General features: G+C 38.9%; 1 protein-coding gene across 1 annotated transcript in view; it reads right to left on the reverse strand.

The window, feature by feature from the left end:
- lama5 (laminin, alpha 5) overlaps positions 1-23775 on the reverse strand; it is an 88182-nt gene that overhangs the window by 4509 nt on the left and 59898 nt on the right. Inside the window, exons 36-75 of the mRNA XM_067446602.1 lie at positions 23357-23501; positions 23109-23249; positions 22592-22753; positions 20238-20342; positions 20036-20119; positions 19645-19875; positions 16580-16693; positions 16254-16384; positions 16017-16097; positions 15168-15382; positions 14971-15071; positions 14706-14889; positions 14469-14609; positions 14028-14179; positions 13794-13904; positions 13573-13684; positions 13297-13467; positions 12531-12727; positions 12230-12346; positions 11985-12139; positions 10242-10383; positions 10008-10107; positions 9775-9888; positions 9273-9458; positions 9046-9188; positions 7039-7221; positions 6744-6880; positions 6481-6634; positions 5164-5306; positions 4917-5079; positions 4702-4827; positions 4474-4616; positions 4251-4383; positions 3143-3286; positions 2929-3059; positions 2692-2856; positions 2428-2551; positions 1972-2120; positions 1672-1858; positions 1434-1580 (exon numbers count right to left, since the gene is read on the reverse strand). Of these exons, the coding sequence (XP_067302703.1) occupies positions 1434-1580; positions 1672-1858; positions 1972-2120; positions 2428-2551; positions 2692-2856; positions 2929-3059; positions 3143-3286; positions 4251-4383; positions 4474-4616; positions 4702-4827; positions 4917-5079; positions 5164-5306; positions 6481-6634; positions 6744-6880; positions 7039-7221; positions 9046-9188; positions 9273-9458; positions 9775-9888; positions 10008-10107; positions 10242-10383; positions 11985-12139; positions 12230-12346; positions 12531-12727; positions 13297-13467; positions 13573-13684; positions 13794-13904; positions 14028-14179; positions 14469-14609; positions 14706-14889; positions 14971-15071; positions 15168-15382; positions 16017-16097; positions 16254-16384; positions 16580-16693; positions 19645-19875; positions 20036-20119; positions 20238-20342; positions 22592-22753; positions 23109-23249; positions 23357-23501 (5764 nt within the window). The remainder of the gene's footprint in view (positions 1-1433; positions 1581-1671; positions 1859-1971; positions 2121-2427; positions 2552-2691; positions 2857-2928; positions 3060-3142; positions 3287-4250; positions 4384-4473; positions 4617-4701; positions 4828-4916; positions 5080-5163; positions 5307-6480; positions 6635-6743; positions 6881-7038; positions 7222-9045; positions 9189-9272; positions 9459-9774; positions 9889-10007; positions 10108-10241; positions 10384-11984; positions 12140-12229; positions 12347-12530; positions 12728-13296; positions 13468-13572; positions 13685-13793; positions 13905-14027; positions 14180-14468; positions 14610-14705; positions 14890-14970; positions 15072-15167; positions 15383-16016; positions 16098-16253; positions 16385-16579; positions 16694-19644; positions 19876-20035; positions 20120-20237; positions 20343-22591; positions 22754-23108; positions 23250-23356; positions 23502-23775) is intronic.

Genomic DNA, 23775 nt, shown 5'->3' on the forward strand with positions numbered 1-23775 from the left:
GCACAAATAAATACTATTGAGCAAAGATGAGAATAAAATAAACAATGCTTTTCAGGTAGGTCCAACATTAGTTTTTAGGTAGAGAAATGGAATGAAGTAATCAAAAGTAAAATAACCACACATTTACCTGTTTAAAATTTAAAAAATAATCCTTATTAAACTTACAAAAGCAGTCAGGAGCAGTGAGTGATGTCTTTATCTTTTGTTTGACATTAAACAGAAAGCAGTGAAGGCTACTGCCCCTTTAAGACCCACGGATAGTCGTCGTATTTTCTGTATAAAGTTCACTTAAGGCATAGAGTAGGCTATGACATTTTGACATACTTTTTGTGAGTTTGTCCGTTTAAGCACAGGATTTGAAAGATAACTCAATATGGGACGAGCTTTGGGACGAGTGCACAAAGACAGATCTTCTCATTCAAGTCTCCTGGCTACACGGGGGTGATGACGGTGAAAATGACTGCTCATATTCGGATGTACAGCAGCATTCGCATGCGTTTTATAAAGTTTACAAAGAGAGACCGTTTTGCCCACGTTTTTCTTTTATTATCGCTGTTGTTGTAGTGCATACCTGAGGAGTCAGCACGTGTATCACGTGTATCTATGTACAGAAACATACATACAGCATTATTTTCAAGTTACAACCCATATTAAAGATGCGTCATCAGATGCGAGATGAACCGAAGTGTAAGTGCGTCCCCGCAACTTTTGCTTGGGATCCCGGTTGGGAAACACTGGTCTGTATTGATTGACACTGCGCTGGTTTGTTTAGAATTATATGAGCGCCGTGACCGCACGCTGCCTTGTTTTACGGTCGAATGCAACGCGTGTGTGTGTGTGTGAGTGAGTAAGAGACGCGCAAAAGGGCGGAGAGAGAACTTAAGGAAATGCAGCTAAACGAATATGCGTGGGTCTTTTAAATAGCGTAAAAATGAATGAATGACGAATGTGGCGGCCGTTATTGATTATGTTGCAGTCCGCCACAAATTAGTCTATGTGTGGGAAACACTGTTTGGCCTCTGTTTAAAGTATTCCCATACTTTTGATATTCGCGGTCTTGGTTTTTGTGATAGAACCAGGAGCAGAAGCCAACATTACGCGAGATGAACGTCTGACACGACGCGTCAACGCATTTCACGAACGTCGACGTATTTCCGTAGTTGCAGCACTATTCTACACCTTCATTTGAGTCCAGCTGTGTTTGATTATACTGATTGGACTTCGATCACGAAAGCCACACACCTGTCTATATAAGACCTTACAGCTCACAGTGCATGTCAGAGCAAATGAAAACCATGAGGTCAAAGGAACTGCCTGAAGAGCTCAGAGACAGAATTGTGGCAAGGCACAGATCTGGCCATGGTTACAAAACAATTCTGCTGTGAATCCAGGTGTGAAAAACAGAGCTATAGTGTGCGTAATAAAGTGTTTACCATAGCGTCGCTGTGGTCTGAGGGAAGTCCACCGATGTAGAGAGGAGCACCAAACTGACTCTTCCCTCCACCTGTCACCCTCTTGTTCTGGGTGTCGATCCCGTCCGCTGTCAGAGAGGCCCTGTCCCCCTCCACTTTCACAAACACCTGCATGATTCCATTGTAAAAATGAAAGATTTAAAAGAAACAGATATTCACACTTTTATGTTTAATAATATGCCTCATCCACAGTACGAACCGTGTGCCACGTGCCGTCGTTGTATTTCTTTTTGCTGCGTATGCTAGGCTTCCTCTTTCCGCCATTGACCTGTAGCGTAAGATGGCCGTCAGACACAGAGAGTGTCATGGTTCTCTGACCCTTCTCTCCTGCTTGAAAAATCAGTCCACTTGAAGAGTTCACGCGCACACCGAGAGAGATGTGTGGCCTGCAAAAGAAGGTTACAAGTTACTATTGTGTTTTTAGCGATATTAGTTACTTTTGTTGGTCAGTATTATATTATATTTTACTGATTTTTAAGCAGTTTTTTGAAACACTCACGCTTTGCTAAACGCTTGAGGCAGTGTATCAAATCTCAGGTGGCTGTAGGAGGAGCCACTGAAATAGTGGGCGTCGACCTCCTGGACAGACGTCTCACCCTGGCAGGACTTGAGCACCAATCGATTTCTGGACCTTCCTTGAGGCTTATTCTGTAGTTTCAAAAAACAGACACACATTTCATATGCTTTTAAATATAAAAAAAGATTATTTCATATTAAAGAAGTATTCATAAAATAATATAATCAAAAAATAATATTATCAAAAATAAACTCTTCTTTATGCTCTTAAACTCTTCTAATTAATTTGTGATTTCATACTAGCAAAATAATATAAAACTATATATATTCAAAATTAAAATTCATACAACGTTAAACAATTATATTATGCATAATAATTTCTGTTCTTATTAAAAAAATATATATATACAATAAAATTCTTCAGTTTTTAAAACAGTACCTTTGGGTTCTTCCGTCGTGGTGAATCCAGAATCTCCAGCGGGACTGAAGCATTGGGGCAAACAAATGAGTAATGTTGTCCCTCTTGAGCTGACTTCAGATCTACAACCATGTTTGTATCATTTCTATAAACACAATGCAGATATTATAACAGCAGATCTCACTGTAACCTTTCATACAGGTACTGGACACGATTTAATTTGATGATTCATTTTGCATTGCCTCCATTAATCTTCTTTTAACATGCTCTTTGCATCACACACACCTCTTAATGAAGAAGTTACTGAGGCAGCCGGTGAGGTTAGTGAGGCCGTTTGACTCAGGTGTGCCGCCCACATAGGTAATGTCAGACTTCAGCGCCGCCCTGCTGGTGGTCCCACTGACAGTTTGTCCCCCACTCTCAAGGACATCATCTATATAAATGCGTAATCTGAACAAAGACAGATATGGTCTTAACCCTCTGCACAAACACAACGTAACAATATATCTTTAACAAACATACCCATTTGTGTCGTGGTAAAATGCAACATAGTGACTGTTGTCATCATTGTATGTCTTCTGAGACCTGACTTCATTTTGGCTAGTGCTTACTACTACATGGCCGCTGTCTAAGGCCACCTGACACACATCACTCTGAAGGGACACACACAAACATTGCATGGTTAATATACTCAAAATGTATTTTGATATGTAAAACTGGTTGGTGTAATTTGTACCTGGCCTTGATGGTAAAACATGAGTCCATTTTGTTGATCTGTTCTGAAGCCGATGCCGGCATAGAAGTCGTCTGAAAGATCCAGTACATTCACCAACTTTAAGCCTAGGTAACCTTCACCAGTGAAATGAGCCTCACGAGTAACCTGAAACACCACAAACACGCATAAACGCATGTCTTAACATAGTAGAGGTCATATGCAGTGAAAACAGTAGGACTGGGAGTCATCACATTCTGGTTCTAATTATGATTCCCCTAAGCGGTTTTAACACCTTATCCATTCCCTTAATTCAAGTAATCGGTTGTTGATTGGATTTTGACATGTGGCGTGGCACTTAAAAATGAATGTAAGCTTGTAGTCGAGTGTGGAAGGGTATTTTTTACCATAGAAAAGGATTGGAGAATCACCAAAAAAAAGTCTGAACTCGTACTTGAAAAATGATGAGGGCAAATAAAAAATGTTTTACAGGTTTTTGCTCAAACTATGTCAGGGCCTTAAAGCGATAGTTCACCCACGTATGAAAATGACCCCATAATTTACTCACCCTCAAGGCATCCTAGGTGTATCTAGCATTCTTGTTTTAGACAAACACAATCAGAGTTAAATAAAAAATGTTTCTGGCTAATTCAAGCATTATAATGGCAGTGAATGTTTTACATATGGATATTTCTCTTACACAAACCCATCGATACGCTTCAGAAGGCCTTGAGCCGTGTAGATGACTTTTACAATGGATGGATGCATTTTTTGGGGCTTCAAATTCCGGACTGCCATTCACTGCCATTATAATGTTTGGATTATCCAGGACATTTTCTTTATATATACCTCTGATTGTATTCGTCTGAAAGAAGAATGTCATATACACCTAGGAAGGCTTGAGGGTGAGTAAATCATGGGATCATTTTCATTTGTTGGGTGAACTATTCTTTAAGGCCTTTACCATTCGTTACTTCATATCCCAGATTTTGGAGGTTCCTTTTTTTCACAAATCACTGAGCGAATACAAGCATGTTCCCTCACTGCAGAAGAACGCAGATATTCCAAAACCATTAGCAGAACTGAATGTGGATTCCCAAACCTAAAGTGGCATGTATGATGACACTCTCACCAGCAGGTCTTCTGGACAGCCATAGCTGATCCCTACACTCTTCATGTTCTTAATTTCAACGAAGCCTTTCATGGCCTTAATGGTCCTAAAGCAGCCCCTTATGGAGCCACTCTTATGAAACATGCTCTTTAACCTGCAATGACATGCACAGATAGTTCATCTCACAGATTATGCCCAATTGGATCCAAATATGACTTCTCAAGGGAAATATCAGAAAGATTACTCCTGAGGCATCTGGTCCTCTGGCATTCCACCTAGGAAGTATTTTTCTGGGAAACTGAAGTCTTGACTGGAAAGCGTGTAGACCTTCTCACGATCTAGCCTCACTAGAATTTCTTTTTTTGAATTTTGAAAGAAAACATCGAACTGAAAATAAAACAAAAAAACATTTAAATCAATAATCTTGAGATTTGTCAGGAATAAACTGAAATAAATAGAGGGTTTCACTCACAATTTTCGGCTGAGCATCGGCGACTTTTATTTTCTTCTGTTGTAGGTCAAGCTCGGTCAAATCTCCTTTAATGTTATAGATGACTTTCAGAAGGCCGTCTTGCACAACCACAGCCACAAATTTATCCTGAGAAGGGACATTCGACGGAAAAAAATGACTCACTCATGATAGCGTGTCTAAAAATCATGAATCATACAAAAGACAAGAAGTCTCACCTCTTTTTGAAATGCAATCAGAATGCCGTTGTGCGAGACGACTTTTATATACTGCTCAAACGAACGGCTTTCCTGCGCAGGGTTATACGTAACCTCAATATAGCCTGATCCATCAAAGTGCACTCCGTCGACTACCCATTCAGGCCTATTGACTGGCCTCTTCCTGTTTTGACACATGAAGCCATTTTACGAGGAATGCACACATACAAAATGTTAACAGATTATACAATGAATAAACCCCTCTGACCGTGAACAAGGGACGTTCGTTGTGGTGTTCATTTGGAAGGTTTGCTCAAAGTTATAGAGGCTGACTAGTTCTTCATTTAGACTTAGTAACTCCAGGCAGCCCTTGAAGAAATCTAAATCTGTTGTGCTCAGATTCGCAGGAGGCTGTGTGTGTGTGTGTTTGAGAGAGAGAAACAGAGAGATTGTGAGATTCTTCAGATAATTCTTAAAATGAATTCTACAAGACAAGGATAGGCTGATATTTATTTTGAGTTTTTTTTTATTTTTATGTACATGTCCAATTTAAAAATTCTATACTCTTTTAAATCCAAAAAAACAATCATCTTACATGCTACAAGGGAATTTAGTTATAATAATATTATGATAATGTACAGTATGAAAAATGTATATTCATTTTCAGATTTGCTACTGACTGAGCCTGGTTTCTTCCAAGTATTTAGCTAATGGGTTTTGGTTTCTTGTCACTGTCACTTTTGGCTTGCCTCAAATTAATATTCAGTAATATTATCAATTTCACTGCAATGACACTGTCAGATGAGAACAAAACTCAAAATGAACTGAGCTACATGAATACACTATTGTCTCCTGTAGAGATGCTTTACAGCTGAATTATGCAATATTAGCACAGTTATTTTCCTATGTATTACAGCAAAGCTGCTTTGAAGCTGCTCTGTATTGTATAAAATACTATATAAATAAATGTGATGACAAATTAAATTATTAGTATTTTTCAAGATTAACTTTATGTGAGTGTAAGATGATGGCAAATGTGATCTCAATTTAAAAATAAGGCAAATTATTAAATATCTAATATTGACCAAAAACAATAAATGAAATCATCTATAACATCAGCTCATAACTGTTATGGTAACAACAACCATTTAAATGTTTGGTAAGATTTTATAATGTTTTTGGAACATTATGCTTACCCAGGCTACTTTTATTTGATCAAAAGTAAAATAGTAATCTTGTGAAATATTATTACAATTGAAGAAAGCATCATTACTCCAATGTCACATGATCCTTCAGAAATCATTCTAATATGATTTAGCTCCAAAAAAACATTTCTTATTTCAAGATTCTATGTTAAATAGAAAGTCCAATTTTTTTGTTTATGTAATATTATAAATGTCTTTACTACTATGAATTCTTGCTTATTAAAATACTTTTAAATGAAAACATATAGTTCATCATTATAGGGTTGTTAGGGAGTTCTAGGTGGTTACTAGGGTGTTCGCTTGTTGGTTCAAGTCAAAAATGCCCAATCCCAAGTCTCTATTCTATTCCGCACCATAGATAAGTGTTCAGCATTACTCACACTAAAAGTGCTAGGATAACCTCCGACATAAAACACAGTCTCCTCAGCTGGCAGGTTGAGCAGGCCATTTTCTCCTCCTGCCACCATCTTTTCTTTAAATGTATTTTTTTCTTCTGAATCTGTGGACATTGCCATATAACCATACTGAAGAGTCCTGCAAATGCACAATCCACAAATACAGAAGAAATTAAAATTAAATACAACTTGAAAATAATATCAATGAAAGCCCAACAGATGTGTGTGATGGCGTGGACTTTTCCCACCTCTCTAGGATGAGTTTGTTGAAGTTATCACTTATCATTTCCTTTTTCATTTCCACGTGTGCTGTTTCTCCTCCAACATTAAAGTACCATTGCAGATTTGCTCCTTTCAGCGTCATTGCCATATAGTCCTTACTTGACTACAACACGCAGCAGAGACACGCGTTTATTTTCACACATATACATTTAATAATGGGTGACTGAAAACAGCTTTAAAATAATACCAAACATGCAAAACATCATAAAGCACAATTTGCACGCCATACAAATTACTGTTAGGCTGAGGAAGTTGGCTTACGTCTTTGTTTCCAAGGTAGAAGACAAACTGGGATTTGATGGGTTCTGTTTGCCGTCGTCTACGTGCGACTTTTGGTGGCTTGACGAACATTTGTAATGTTGAGTAGGCTGCCAGGTCAGCCACGTTACTGGGCAGCCTCACTTGTACTCCTGATTTACCATTAAACTTCATTGACACGGTCACCTGAAGGAAAGACAGTTGAGTCACTGCCTGTAACAACACTTAATGGAATACTGAGAATACTTTGGTATTTTGTAGAGCTGTGCGATTAATCACCAATGTGATATTATTCCTAAAATGAAAACGATTCATCTCTCTTTACTTAAACATTGACAAGGTAGTCTGGGTAAACTCAGCCTGATCTGCCGGAGATTTGATTTCACCCGTCAACTCAGTCTGGAAACCTGTACATTCATTTCTACTGCTTCTGTTACACTTTTGCGGGAACCAATCACAGACTGGCTTATCCACCTGGCGCACTATTGGCGGGTTTAACATGATGACGGATAGAGAAGTGATAGAGTCATTGCCTGTTGATCACGCCTCTTGTGGTCTGATTGGTTGAAGGACTATCCAATTGCATGCAGAGTCATTTGAATTATGTTCGTTTATCAGGCCTCTTGTGCAGTAGAAAATACAGAGCAGACTCCCCAGACCAATGTTCAAAATTGAGCATGGTCTGGTGATAGCTAGACAATTGAAAAATATGACCACAGACTCAGTGAACATTCAGATCTGTGTTGTCACCGCTCCTGTCCAGAGAGAGCAGTTGTTACACAAAAGTATGAAACAGCTTCACAACAAATCATTTCTGTGTTACTATAATTCAAATGATCACAGAAGTACTGGGATAAAAGTTTATAGTTTGGATATAAAATGCTATGGTAGCAATCAAATTAAATTTCTATCTAAGTAAATTACCTTGTAAAGTAACTTGAGACGTCAAAAATAAAGATTAATTACACCGTTGCACTTTGCAAATTTTCAAATTCAATTTTTTTTTTTTTTTAATAAACCTTATGTTCAGTTGTCTATTCATAATTGTGGGATGATCATGATCTATATTTTAAACAATTGTGATTCTCAATTTATCCAGAATCATGCAGCTCTTAAAGGGATACTCCACCACTTTTTCATATTAAACTGTTATTCCCTTAACTAATGGGTCCTGCACACTGCGATTTTTCAAAATCCTTTGCGAATATCCCTTGTCACAGACTGTACGAACATGATCCCCGATGTAAGCCATGTCACACTGTAAGATCTCAGTTGGCATTAATGTCAGACTGCACGATAGTGAAGGCGCGCTAAAAACGGACGCGCGCAAGAAAACTCGTCTGGAGTTTTATATCATCAATGAATGACATGTTCGGTGACAGTGAGCTTTATTACACGCTGGACTGAAATGCTGGCTACAAACAAATCTCTAGCTCTCGTTTTGGTCATAGTTTGTCTTGAAAAATCGAGATATTTGACTGTCGTCGTAGAAGTCACTGCAGGATTGTGTGCCAAATCTTCAGACACTGCCAGAATTTCGTATGAGGTAAAATTTGATCGCAGCGCTCATTAATCGGCTGCCGGTGGTCAAACTAACGACCAAAGACGTCAGATTTTAGCCTAGGATTAGAGGAATCTTTTAGGATTTGCATAATTTGTCTCAGATGGCCAAATCGTGGCCAAAATCGCACACCGTGTGCACCCAGTTTAAGACTTGATACATACCTCACTCTTCTCAGTGTGTGCACTTAATCGCTCTGACGTGCGGTGACGATCTGATAACTTCTGACGCTTCTAACTTGATCTCTGTTTGGTACCATAGTGAATGAACTGGGCTTAGTGGGCTAAGCTAAATGCTATCAGAATGTCACCACGTGTCAGAGCGATTAAGAGCACACACTGAGATGAGAGAGGGATTTATACACTCGTCTTAGTTAAGGGAATAACATAGTTTAATATGAAAAAACGGTGGAGTATCCATTTAAAAAAAGGGAGACTTTCTGAAGAGACCTTGTTGGCAGCGTTGCGAGCCTTCTCAATGAGCTGGCGGATCCTCTGGATGCTGTCGGAGATGTTGGATGGCTGAAATGAGGAGTTCTGCAGACGATCCAACTTCTTTATCAGCTGAGGAAGAGTGTCGCTCAGCGCCGCCACTGCAGGGACATGGAAACACACTGGGCTATGAAAGGCAGGTCAAGATCACAAACGCTCACACACGAGCGCTCCCTCACACGCACCTGACGTGTTGGCGTCACTAAGGGCTTTGTTGATATCATCGCTGGTGGCGTTGGAGTCTCCGTACTGCTTCTGCCATTCCTCCAGCTGTTTCTGAATGGGAGCCAGCGCATTGCTAACATTAGCCACCGTGTTGTTAGCCTGCTCCACCGCACTCTTAGCTGCTGTAATGTCGTTCGCTATGTCGTCTGCAACATTTCAAACACATTTCAACAATAATTATTTCCTTAATAAAGGAAAACATCTAGTTTCCCGACAGACTCAAATACACTACTAATATACACTAGCGTTCAAAAGTTTGGGGTCGATAATATATGTTTAAAATAAATATTACTTTTATTCAGCAAGAATGCATTAAAAGCCGTGTTGAGCATAACAGACCTCTTTCAAAAACATGGAAACATTTTAACAACCCCAACATTATACCATTTTGAATGGTAGTCTATGTATTTAGCTTGTTATTAGTTAGGTCACAATGGACCTCGGAAGACTTTGACCTCTGACCTCGGCTGACATTGAGGCTATCCTGAATTTTTTTTAGATCTTGAAGCATCTCCTCTTTCTTCTTTTCAGCATCCTGCAAACCTTTCTTTATGGAGTCCACGTGTGGCTTTAAACCTGACAGAGATGTAGTAGATGCCCTCATTAGAAAGAGGCTCACAACAACCAAGATGTACCTTGAGAAAAGTGTGGAGGTGGCGGTTAAATCCAGATCCACAGTAGTTTGCTGTTCTTACTTTGACTGCTGTTATTTAGTTCCTCTGCTGCATTCACAAGCTCAATACTCTGATTCTTCAGTGCAGAAGCTTGCATGGCCAGGTCTTTGTCTTTTATGTTCTAGATATAAAGAAACAATAAAATGTATGTGACTTAAGGTGAATAGCCTGAGTGTATGTATTCATGTTTAAAGAGTAATAAAGATGCATTAATAAAGGTGCAGTGATGTGCATGGAGAGTGCGCTTGACTGTACCGTCAGAGCCTCAGTAGAAGATTCATTGGCTTTCTTAGCGGCGGTCTCAGCCTCCAGCATACTGTTTATAATGTTAGTGTACGCGCGAGATGCGTTCAGAGCACGCTGTATGAAACCGTCTTGATTGGAGCCGGATATCAGACTGCACAACAAAACAACAAACACAGAGCAATATTACACATTCAACATATAAAAACACATTCAACATATTAGAAGAGGTCACATTAGAGGATACAAGTATGTATAGTATATATGGCCAAGCCAATATACTGACTAATACTAAAGACTTTAGATATACAGAGACGGTACACTGATATTACTATGAATAAGAGAAAATGCAACATGCAATATGGCAGAATGAATGCTTTCTTATGTCAATTTTGTTATTGACTAGCAACTAGTAACAATTCAGTTTATGTGCTTAAATACATTTTTCCTTTTTTATTATTAAAGCTGCACTATGTAATTGTTCCGTCTGCTGGAGGTTCCCTCTTCAGAACAAAGGCGTAGTTTGATGACGGCAAGTTTGAGCTCAGAATGTTGGGACATGTGGTCTTCACCTCACAGCCGGTGGGAAAGAATCGGGATAGGACTCGGGCAGATATCATGTTCATGGATGTGATTATTAACGTTACTGTAGTATGAAGCAGAGCAGGACCGAGTGTTGAGGAGCTGAGCAAGACCGCTGGAGTGATTGTTGCGGAACACACACCTCACAAGCGACAGGACTTTTATTATGACGGGACACAGACGCCGGGACCATTTCTGCTTTTTCGGTCATGAGTGTGAGGTAAAGCAGATCTGTTTATCATATCAGATACATTTAAGTGTGTTTAAAATGATGTTATGACGTTACTCTGTGCGTTTGCTCAGCGGCTGCTGTGACACTTGTTCACACTTCTAAGAGTAAAGCGTTTCTGCAGAATAAAACCGGAAACCGAGGGTAACACAGATATGACACATTTGACAGGCGACTCCCTCAGACGTCCCGGTTCCTAGGTTAAAATATAAATTTTCTCACAATTTACAAATAGTTGGAAATAATTGGAATATTGTAAGAACTCAACTGAACAAAAAGTATAACACTGGCCTAGTGGTTTTTGGATATTTTACTGCAAAAATACTACATAGTGCACCTTTAATCCTAGCCATTTTTGTTACTTTAATTATTTTAATTAAAATAAAAATAGTTCTTTATTGTCTTTGTTTTTTATGTCTGTGTAAAACATTTTTAATGATCAATGTGTATAAAATAATTGTTCACCTTTGCTAACATTAAATTACATACATGCATTGCATTGGCCATCAGACTGCTATCTAGATACAAACCTTACAATCATCCACTAAGAGGCCGTTTAATGTTTTCAACTAAAAACTGAATTTTCTTTATGTGTTTTGGCCGTTCATTTACACGACTTTGGCATTTTGGGGCCCCTGAAAAAGTAAACTAAAAAAATAGGGTTTCAAAGTGCAAGTTATTGAAAACAATATCATTATTGTCAAACTGTATAATACAAAAATGCTAATTTTTGAAAATGGTGACATCAATGCACATGCCTAGAACATGTTCAGTCTACAGGCGTGTAGTGTTTTTTACAAAGTGGCATTGCCACCTACTGGCCAGGCATGAAACAGCGGAACATTTTGACAAAATTGTCATCTTTACAACTTCAGTTTTTAGTACATCATTGTCGTTTAAATGTACCGATATAAGTTGACCATTACAATATATAATAGACACACCTGGAAAGATTTTTGGCAAGCTGGTCCAGTATTTCAGCATGTTTCTCAGCAGCCTCCACCAGGGGAATTTTATTGGCCGCTGGCGCGTACTTCTGCACCTTCTCAGCTAAGGGCTGTCTTGCTCCGTCCAACTGAGCGGCCAGACGCTCATAATCCTGATATCATGAACAGCATCCAGAGACAGCATGCATATGCTTAGTGAGGTTCATTGATGGTAAAAACAGAAATGTGATGATTGTATGTACCTCTTTGGAGTCCTGGAGCATGGAGAGCAGGTCGTTGACGTTTGTCACATCATCCTCTGCCATCTGCAGCTGTTTCTCCACCTCCATCTGCTTCTCTCGCAGGTTATTTATTATTTTCTAGAAAACATGATAATGTGCGTTTGAATTGAAATGCAGTTCAGTAGATAGTTCTTCCTGCGCTTTTGAATTAAAATCTCTATGCAGATTCTGATAAAGCAGATTATGATGTGTGTCCAATTCAGGCTCAAATTCCAGAATTGTCCCCAATCCTGGGTGTGTGTCCGTGTGTTTGAATGATCACCTGGATCTCCTCCATGCGTTTCTGGTTAATCTTGTTGGCTTCTACGGTGTGTGCTGTGTTGTTGACGGCCTCATTCAGGGCATCTCTCAGGTCCATCAGCTGCTGATTGAACTGGTTCAGTTTGTTTTTGACGTTCTCTGCCACAGCTTCATTACTTAGCGTCCGGTTTGTAACCTCGTTTTTCACACGATCTACCACTACAGAGAGACAACAACTGTGAAGGTCAAGGATCATCCCTTTTGAACGCAGTAAAAACATGTAGCACATTTAAAGGTGAATACAAAAGTGTCCTTTTTTTAGTAACACTTTATTTGAAGCCACTTTATTTTTTTGTGTATAATACATTATAAAAGTATTAATAATATACGCTGTTATGCATGATAATTGTAACCAAATTTGTAATCTATTGTAATATTTTTTGCAGATTCCTTGATATCTGAATTTGGTCGTTTGTGATGTGTTTGTAATGCATTATACTTTCTAAAGGTGTGAATAGATAGTATAATAGTATACAAGTATAATAATGTATTATAACTGTAATTATTGTTATCCATAAGATGCATTACAAGGCATAATTAATGTATTAAAAAACGTATTATGCATTATAAGTAAAGTGTTACCATTTTTACAATCCAATAGTACTTATAAAGGATTATTGGCTTAGAAAGGTTATAAAATGATCATTTAAATGTTACACAATAAAATGAATAGGGCTGAGACTGCTGATGAATATTTCTTTATAGACCTGATTTGTCCTGTCACTCACACTTGTTGGCTTGCTCCAGCTCATTTTCTGCTATATTCATCTGGAAGTCAAAGCCCCTGAAGCGCATCTCTCTGAGCATGGACTCCACCTCTTCTATCTTTCTAGACAGATCCTTCTCATCGGTCACCTCGGTCTCATTGTGGGCAGTCCGGTTCACCTGCATTATAATGTCTGGGCATATGCAAAAAAGCAGCCAGTTGAATGGGGCTTTAATCTTTAAGTATAAGGGGTAAATCTAACAAGACGTTTTTTGTTGTTGTTTGTTCTACTTCCCACCTTGCACATCTCTCATGATGCCTTTGATGAATCCAAGCAGGTCATGTGCTCTGGTGCGTGTAGAGTTAGTGTTGTTCTCTAAAGCATCTCCTTTCTTTTGTGTGGCCGAGGCCTAATACACAGACACACATACACCAACTCCTAGTCAATATGGTCAAATTGTTTTATGGTCCCTTTGATTTGAAAACAGAATAAGTTCATCCGATGGCATGTTCTCATACCTTCTCTTCTAACTCTTTAATATCTGAGTTGATGATTTGCAGCTCTCCCTCCAACACATCGGCCCGGTTCCTGCTCTCGTCCAGAGTGCTGTTGTAGTTTGTTATGTCGTTCTGCGGCATACAATTATAGTTAGATACAATTATAATAACACACAACTAAATTTTAAAGTGGGACAAATCCTAAAATGTAAAAGTCTGAGAGAGTGTTTGTGTCTGAAAGAGAGCGAGACTCACAGCAATGTCCTCGATGGATGCATTGAGGCGGTTTAGTTGAGCCCAGGCCATTGAGCTGGCATTGAGGCTGGTCAGCTGATTGGCAACGGACTGATAAAGCTGGTTTATCTTTTCCAGATCCTCCAGCAGCACCATCACACAGCTGTCACAGGCTAAACACATAATGCATATCAATCGCCATCTGATGAGTGAAATCAACTGGGACCCACAAAAATATTGGTTACTTTGCATTTGTATTGACAGAGCGCCGCGAGCAAATTAATTTTTGACTCGATTAATAATTCAGTTATTAAGTGAGAGTATATACAACACACCACCATTCAAAAGTTTGGGGTTGGTAAGATTCTTGAATGTTTTTAAAAGAAGTCTCTAAAGATCAAAACGAATGAATATGTGTGTGAATGAAGTGTGTGTTGCCCAGTCCAGTGAAGCAGTACTCACGCTGACAGCGAACATCTACTCCTTGATGCACCGGGACACTGTGCTGGCTAAGACACGTGTCACACTGCTTCCCTGTCAGACCTACTGAGCAGCGGCACTCTCCTGTTCGAGGGTCACAGTGACCTCCCATACACTCACACTCTACAGACCACACACACACACACTCCTCATTAAAATCAACTAATAATGTGTACAATTTCCTCCTGTTTTGTCCTCCTATGTGTGCTTTAGACTCACTCTTGCAGCCATTAGGGCTGTAGCCCCAGTGACCTGGAGCACACTGGCGGCAGTTCGGTCCATTGACCCCAGGACGACAGGAACACGAGCCGTTAACAGGGTCGCATGGCTGAACCAACGCCGCTGCTGCATCACAATCACACTTACGGCAGCCGGTGCAGGAATCAAAGCCAAATGCCCCATCCTAAACAAAAACAGGGAAAAAAAAGATTGCCATCAACTACTGCGACAAAACAATAAAGACTAACAAGATAAGCACACTTACCTCACAGCGGTCACAGTGGGATCCCACCACTCCAGGCTTACAGTGGCACTGCCCGGAGCGAGGGTCACAATGTGCAGTGCCACAAGGAGAGCAGTTACATCCTGGATCGTGCAGTTGGGGGGAAATAAACAATCATGAGAACACTTTAAACACCTTCCAGATTACAGATCACTTAGGGTATATAAAAGATGCCCTACGGGTGCAGTTCTTGGCTGTGATGGCATCCCCGTAGAAACCAGGAGCGCAGATTTCACAGTGCGGCCCGGCGGAGTTGTGCATGCAGCTCTGACACTCGCCCGTCAAAGCGTGGCAGTCGCTGAACAACATGTTGGGGTCTGAGTTTCCATTGCAGTTGCACGGCTGGCATGTGCTGCCAATCACCAATGGGTTTCCATAGTAACCTGGCGCACACCTGCATTATGTAGAAAATAATTAATTTAGAGATTTTCTTTTATGATTTTCTAAGTGACTTAATAATAATAATAATAATAATAATAATAATATATGTATATTATATATTTTTAATTAATAAATTCACAAATGTAATTTAATAGAATAAATGTATAATCATTTTATTATTATAGCATTTTTATTTTGTCAAGTGATTAAAAATTTTTATCAAATAAGATCGCACATCAAATTTGGCTGATAAATGACCCGAAAATATCATTTAAAATCATTGCGTTAAATGAGAAAAGCATCAAAAAAACATTACAAAAAGTAGCTTTAGAAATAAATGTTTTATTTGATCCAAGCAGATCTTCTATCATCTATCTGCTTGGTTACAAACATTCTTCCAAATGTCTTCCTTTGTGTTCAGCAGAAGAAAGAAACTTATCCAGGTTTGAAACAACTTGAGAGTGACTAAATGATGACATCATTTTCATTTTTGGGTGAACTATCATGTTAATAAGTAAAATCGACAACCTATTTTAATTTATATTTGTTATTATGAAAAATAGTAGCATGTATTATATAATAATTATTATTGATTAATAATAAATTGCCAAAAATAAAAATTAAAAAAGTGCATGTTTCATAACTACCTTTCACACTTGGGTCCAGCATAACCAGGCATACACAGACATCGCATTTGATTGGGCTTATCCACACAGCGAATGGCAAAACTGATAACAAGATCAAACAGACAACATCCTTTACTCTGAAAATGAGGCATGCTGGGATATCCAGCTCTGAAATCAACTCTTATTAGAGATTAAAGACAGTAAATAAAACAGTAAATAGTAAATTAGTTTTCCAGATGATGAAATAAGAGTGCTGACTTGTTTGAAGCCACTTGCAGCGGGCAGGGGCAGCTGGAGCAGGACACTGCGTGGCCATCAACTGTGTTGTTACCATGAAAACCGCCTTGGCACTTCTCGCAATGGTTTCCAGCGGTGTTGTGGCGGCAGTTCTGTGTATGAAGAGTTAAAGTGCCTATTTGAACTTCGTGCCTAAGTTCTGCTTCGACATCCATTCTTGAATTTACGACTTTGTTTTCCATGAAGTTTGACATTTTACTATACCCAGTGGGATGTGCAATAGCAATATATCGCCCATGATGAAGTCTGTTATGTGATTTATATATGACTTAGTGAGCTGAACTCACCACGCATACCCCAGAGCCATCCAGACACTGATCCGAGTGACCGTTACAGTTGCAGGGGACACACTTCCCGAGGAACAGCCCTTTAGTGTCTCTGTAGTAGCCTGGGGCACATTTCTGAGAGAAGGAGAGGAAGAAATGAACATGTTAAAGGGATAGTTCACCCTAAAATGAAAAAAGTACCATCTACCATCAACTTGCCATCAAAAAGTACCATCTACCATTAACAATTGACTGATTGTTAGGCTGCATTAACTAGTTCAGCCGGAACCGGGAACACTTCCCATAACACCTGATGTACTCGTTACATCATAAAAAGAGTGGCATCTATGCTAATGTTAGTCTCTCTGTTTATCCTGAGGTTTATCCCGGATCCGGGCCGTGTCCGGATCGGATGGTGGACCTGCGTCTGGACATGACCAACACATCCTGGAGTGTCAATTGGTGTCTCCACTGAATTTGTCTCACCGACACGTCATGCTCAAAAACCCGTCTCAGGCGCAAAAATTCCGATCTTTCATGTATTCATACTCTTGTTTAATCGACACACCATCCTAAATAAACCCGCCTCTTCCGTGATACCCTGAAATTTTGAATATTCCGATCTAATATGATTTCTGACCTGTAAGGTTGCCAGAATAATAATCATACATGGTGTGTTAATAGGCCAGAGGAGAACTGGCACCCCGACTGAGTCTGGTTTCTCCCAAGGTTTATTTTTCTCCATCATGCCCCGATGGAGTTTTGGTTCCTTGCCAGTGTCGCCTTTGGCTTGGCTTGCTCAGTTGGGGACACTAAAATTATGATCAAAGTTATTCAACTAATTATACAAATAAAATTTATGAATTAGGTTTTACTTAATTCTATAAACTATAATACGGATATGCCAACATTATCGCTATATGATAAATTAAAATAAGCTGATAACATCACTGTTTTCTCCAGAACGACTGTACAGCCAAATCTAATTTTGTTGCAATATTATCCTTTTTAACACTGATCTGCTTTGACACAATCGTGATTGTAAAAGTACTATATAAATAAAGTTGATTGATTGATCAACTGTCTGATTACCAAATTCAGAATATCTTCTTTTGTGTTAAAATATCTTAAATTTTAATATTCTTAAAATATCTTCTTTTGTGTTCACCAGAAAGAAACTCAGTTTAAACAACTGCAATACTCTCTTCTTAATTACTTATATTGCATTACTCTGTATTTCTGATGGGATGGGATGGAATGGGATAGGATGGGTAATAAAACATGCAATATAAAATATAATGGGTAATAAAACATGCCAGACTGACTTTTATGACAAATATATTGCATGCGAATTGCTTCTAGTCATATTTCAAATACTTCTAGTCAACAGTTTCAAAATTGTATTGAACGAGTTTGCCACACAAAGGGTACAACTAGAAACTATTACTTTTTTGAAACCATTAAAGAATCTCTTTGGGGAGATATGTTAGATAAAGCATTATTTTACATAAAATATAACATAAGCATGTTAAATGTAGCTAGTTTTAAACATCAAATGGATGATTTCATTAATATGTTAATTTTATTTTAAATATTTGATGCTTGAAAATAAACCAAATAAAAGTCACGTATTTTAATTGTATAAAAATAAAAATGCATACATTTAATTGTATTAAAACTTAAAGGTCCACTGAAATCAAAACTGAAGTTTTTTAGCTTTTAGTATGACAATGTCAGCCTTAAAGTTATGAATAAGCTGGTGTGCTCCAAAACAATGACAAAATTCCCATTTAGGAGATATAAGCATTCAAAACTTACAGTCTCTCACTTCTGTTAAAACAAATTGAGAAGGGTATTCCTGCACAACCGGAGGCTGCAGTTTCAGGACCCTAGTTCTAAGACCGCAGTTCTAGGACCCTAGTTTTTTGTGACAGCACCACCTACCGAATTGAATCACCAAAACACTAATTTAAGATGGACAAAGGACACAGATCCGTCTGTGAGTACCGATATTCAATCAAGTTTTATTTTATAACGTTTAACCGAAACAAAATGTACATAGCCAAAGTTATGGCTGCTAACTATGAATTAATAAATCACAAATTTTGACATAAAAAAAAAAAAAAAAAAGACAAATATATATTCTTCAATCATTCTTGAGTCTTGTCTTGCCTTTAAACAACCTTTAAAATATCTGGCTGTAATTTAGTGACTGCATATACTGATCCCATATTTATATTAATACTAATTAATTATACTAATTAGTTAAACTTAAGGAGGTTAATCAATATACAGTATAATTAAAGCTAAGAAACTAAGATTTTCAAGGTACTCAACTTTTTTTTTAAAAGATTGATTTACATTTTTCATTTATATTTTGTGTAAATTAATTTGTTTAAATTTAAAATTGTGACTCAAAGTAGGTATTACACACTTTGTAATTAACCACTGATGCATTTTGAATTTTAAAAATCACATAAAATATACTCCTGAGATTAAATATCTTGATACTATGTAGGCTACTAACTAAACCACGTGGGTCGTAGACCTGAGGTCCTGAAACTGCAGCACACCGCTATATCATCCAGTTCTGTAGGTGGCGCTGTCACAAAAAACTAGGGTCCTAGAACTGCGGTCCTGAAACTGGGGTACTAAACTGCAGCCTCCGGTTGTGCAGGAATATACTACTGAACAAATTACAGATTTTGATGACATCATCTTCACCTTCTCATTAAATATTCTGTCCAATCAAAATGCTTTTTAGAATCTAAAGCCTGCCCCCTACGCTGCTGAAGTTTTGGCTAAAACCGGTCAGTTTTTAGACAGTCTAGACCAGAGCCGTTGATTAGAGACACGAGAGTGCAGCGCGGATCATATGCACGAGTCGGCGCATACAAGTTACAACAAACATATCAACCCATTTAGATACTGCACAGAAGGCTGTATTTTAAAAGTGATATGGAGGAGATTTCGATGATAAACGGTAAGAGGGAACTGGGTTTACCAAACAGAAAGACTCTAGTCAAACTGTTAAACCACTGTATTGAAGTGATTGAATAAAATCTTTGTTTTTGTTAAAGCACTACCTGACATGAGTCTCCTAGATAGTGTCCTGGGCAAAGACAAATTTCAACGTTGTTGGCATGTCGACCAGATGGCAGGTTCTCTGCCACCTCCAGCACAGCAGCACGCAGCGACACGGACTGGGCAGACTGAGAGTGCAGCGCTCTGATCTGCAGGGACTCCAGCGCCACCAACACCATCATCAACTCCTCACGGGACACAGAGTTCCCCGTCTGAGCGTGCCTGAAACTCTCCTTTAGAAAGAGGAAACTTGAGTTACAACAACTGAGCATTTGTGGAATCATTTATACTCGCGCATACAACCAATTTAGTTTGTTCATGTCTGAAGACCATATTCTTTTTTTTCTTTTTTGTTGTTGTTTTTTTTGTAGTGTTTGTTACTAATTTCCTCACCTCCACCAGGTGGACAATCCCCTCATGGGGGTCTTCAGGAGAGGAATACTCTCTTTCCATGTACACCAGAGTCATCTGATTTCCCTGCACAAACAGGCATACACACACACAAAGATATTCAGTTCAGCTGAACTTCAACTTTATGTAAAGATTCTAAATAAACTTGACAGAGTGAGAGTCTATGCTGAGTATAATGAGTAACCTTGAGTATAATGTCTGGTCGGGTGGTCTCGACAATCAGAAAAGCATCACCTCGCATCGTCTGGGTGTGCAGGCGGTAGCGCAGATAGCCTCCGTAGGACGACACCTACACAAAGGAAAGAGAACAGAAATCAGGTTAAGGAGGACCTATTATGCTTGCTTACATTTTCGACTTTCTTTGTGTTATGTTGCTTTTTGAGCATAAAAAAGGTCTGCAAAGTTACAAGCAGAAGGTAACTCCAAAAAGAGAGTTATTCTTTATATCAGTAATCACTGTTCAAAAACAAACATGTCACAGTAGTCATAGTTTAAAGGGGTCATGAACTGCATTATATTTTATGTTTCATGAAGTGCACTTATAATGTTAGCATGATTTTCACATAAAAAATGTTCACAGTTTAGAAATAAAAAGCAAATTTCTACCCTTATTTTGGCCCTCTAATTTGACCACTCTGTTTAAAGGTGCGTGTCTGCTGTGAGACTTCAGTTGAAACGCCCATTGCTATGATTGGCTAACAACTTTGCATATGAATTAAGTATTACTGCAGTGGCGGTCTTTCGTCTGACTTTTATGTCTTAAAGGTGTCATGAACTGGCTTTTTAAATTTGTTATACTGTTGTCTAAGGTCAACTAATGACATTTGTGTGTTTTTTACATTCAAAAACATAACTAATAAGTAATAAGCTATTTTCTACACTGGTTTTGAGGCTCTCTCCTGAACGCTGGGTTTTGATGGATGTGACGCACTGAAGACTTTGAAGTAAACGCCCACGGCTAGGATTGGATAAGATTTGCATATCTAATGAGCGTCAGCTCCTGTTATATCTATCCTCCTGTCCGTTCAGTTCACATTAAGGGAGAGGAGAGATTGTTTTAACAATGGCAACCGAAATCAAAAAAACACAATGATTTATTTCTTATCCACCTGCGATTGATTGGACTATTATTTTTATATTACATAGCCCACACGAACGTTCGATATTAGCGCTAACCGTGCACACACACATGCGCGCGTCCTTCAAATTTCAAGCCAAGAGAGAGTGAACGATTTCAAACGATCCCGCAGTGAAATTAAGTGAACACCACTGTCTTCCCCATGTGAGCTGGAACTTCATTCAAAATAGAGTTCAACCACACATTCCTAATATTTAGGATCTGAAGGAAGCTTATGCAGCGACTGTGTTCTTCCACAACCAGGAATAGTGCAATATCTTGCTATATTCATTGGCATGTTTATTGCTGCTGGCTAGCATGATCCGATGAGTCGGTGTACTACAGAACTACACGTGCTTATTATTCTGTAGAGGCGGTGTTTCGTCAGTCGATGACGTCAAGATGAGATGACGAATGTTTGCTGGGCCTGTTGTCTGTAAAAGCTTTTCTTTGACTAACAAGGATGTTTTTAGCTCCGAAACTTACAGGGTCGTTTTATATTACCATGACCTTTTATATCAAAAGCTCAAGGGAAAGTTGATATCTCAATTCATTACATCTTAAATGTCACAAAATCCAAAACAAATTATTTTCGCAGCTTTTTTCGCAGCTTTTTTTTTTCTTAAACCTTTTAAGTTTTAGAAGATTTGAGTTCTGAAACTTACAGGATGTTTTTATAGTACAGTGACTCAAAAAAAATGTTAAACTCAAAAAAAAAGAGGAAATTGTATTTCTCAGTTCATGATCTTTAAATATTTCTTACCCAAGACGTACACAAAATAAAGGGACAAGGCCTAGCTGAGTTGCATTAGTAGTGCGTTGAAACTCGCTGTTATTGCAAGGGACGTTGCATTTCCAAAACGCTTTAAAGCAATTGGTCAATCACAACACAGTAGTCGGAAGTGGTTCAGAAGGAAGAACTTCATAGAGACAGGCATTAATGACAGACTGGGAATAGAGGTGCTGTAATAATGTAAAATATGTGAAAAGAAGCCCTATTCTAATAGTCTCCATAAACAAAATGAAAACTTCGAAAAAGAGCATAATATGTAAAATTCCTGAGTCAACAAAAGGCTGCACTAAGCCTGCATTTAATCTCGATCATCAAGAAACTCAGCATCAACATTTAGCACCAGACCAAACAAGGTGTGCGTGAGTTATCAGATTATACTGTTTGTCTGAACCTTATGTTTCCTGTAGCTTTAATGTGAGCTATCTGATGGCGATTCAGCTGTCTGTCTGGCCCCTTACTGTCTGACCCAGCTAACCCATAAGCTCGGTTGAAACGTATGTCAAAGCAGCTGGCATGGCGTCATAATATAGAGATGAGAGCACCTTTAAAGTCTAGATATAGAAGATCATATCAGAGAAATGCATGACTGAATGCATTATCCTACTATCATGAATTGTTGTGGACTCACTTTATCGCCAAGGTAATTGGGAGGAGCATGCCAGTGGAGGTCCTGAGAGACGTCAGGTACATCACTCAGATCGGCCTCAACCAGATCTTGATCGAGATACGTGGACACAGGCACTTCCTGTCTGTCACTCCTCAATAGCACCCAGCCAGCCATGTCCATGATCTGTAGATCAAAGCAAAACTATAAGTAATATTTTACACCAGTCACAAACCTCCAGTACACAAAGGTTCACTGAAAATAGTCACATATAATGATACAGGGATGTCTTTCAGTGTAAGATTTGAAATATGTGAGTCTTTTTTGAATGATTCATCTGTAAGCAGATGGAATACGCTGGTTGTACTGTAATTCTTTGTGCGTGTAAACAGTGATGACAACTCAACAGACAAATGGAAAAATATGATTACTATGACACTGTACTGTGGCTGAAGATTCAACGGTAGCGAACAGTAGCGTATATGTGTATGTATAAAGGTGACAGAATTCATTATTTGTGTCTTAATCTTTGGAACAGTACCTCACTCCTCCGTTTGTCAGAGCTGTGGCAGCGGTCAGTGGCTCCGAAGCAGAAGCACTTGGTGCAGCCTTTAGCGTTAGTGGGGTCCAAATGGAACGTTCCCAGTTTGCACTGGTCACAGTGAGAGCCCTCCACATTTTCCTGAGTGACGACACGTCATCGATTTAACAGAGACGTTTTGAGAGAAAACTGACATATAAATTCATTTATAAATAATATGAGAGGCCCAGAAGGAGAGGAAGAGGCACCTTGCATAAACAGCGTCCGGTAAAGGAGTCACACACGTCTATCTCGGTTCCTGCCTCGTTGCAGTCACATGGCCTACAGTTGGGGTATCCATAGAAACCTGGGACACATCTATCACACTGACGGCCAACAATGTTGTTCTTGCACCTGTGGAGAGAGTAATGTGCTTTGGCATGGTGCAAATAGCATGAAGTATGTAGGTATTTGCTCTCAGTGCCAGCTGACACACTCTAGGATGATGGGATGCCTGTAGTTCCTACTCACTGGTTCCTATCATGTCTGAACGAAATGTCACAATGTCCCGTGGAATTGTCAAACCAATCATGAGCATGTGAAAACCCACAAAATGGGCATTATACTCAACCAGTCCCAAGCTCTTGGCCATAACACACCAACGGTCAGACGCTAGCAAACGCTGGGC

Source organism: Pseudorasbora parva, chromosome 6 (assembly GCF_024679245.1).
Source record: "Pseudorasbora parva isolate DD20220531a chromosome 6, ASM2467924v1, whole genome shotgun sequence".
NCBI lineage: Eukaryota > Metazoa > Chordata > Actinopteri > Cypriniformes > Gobionidae > Pseudorasbora > Pseudorasbora parva.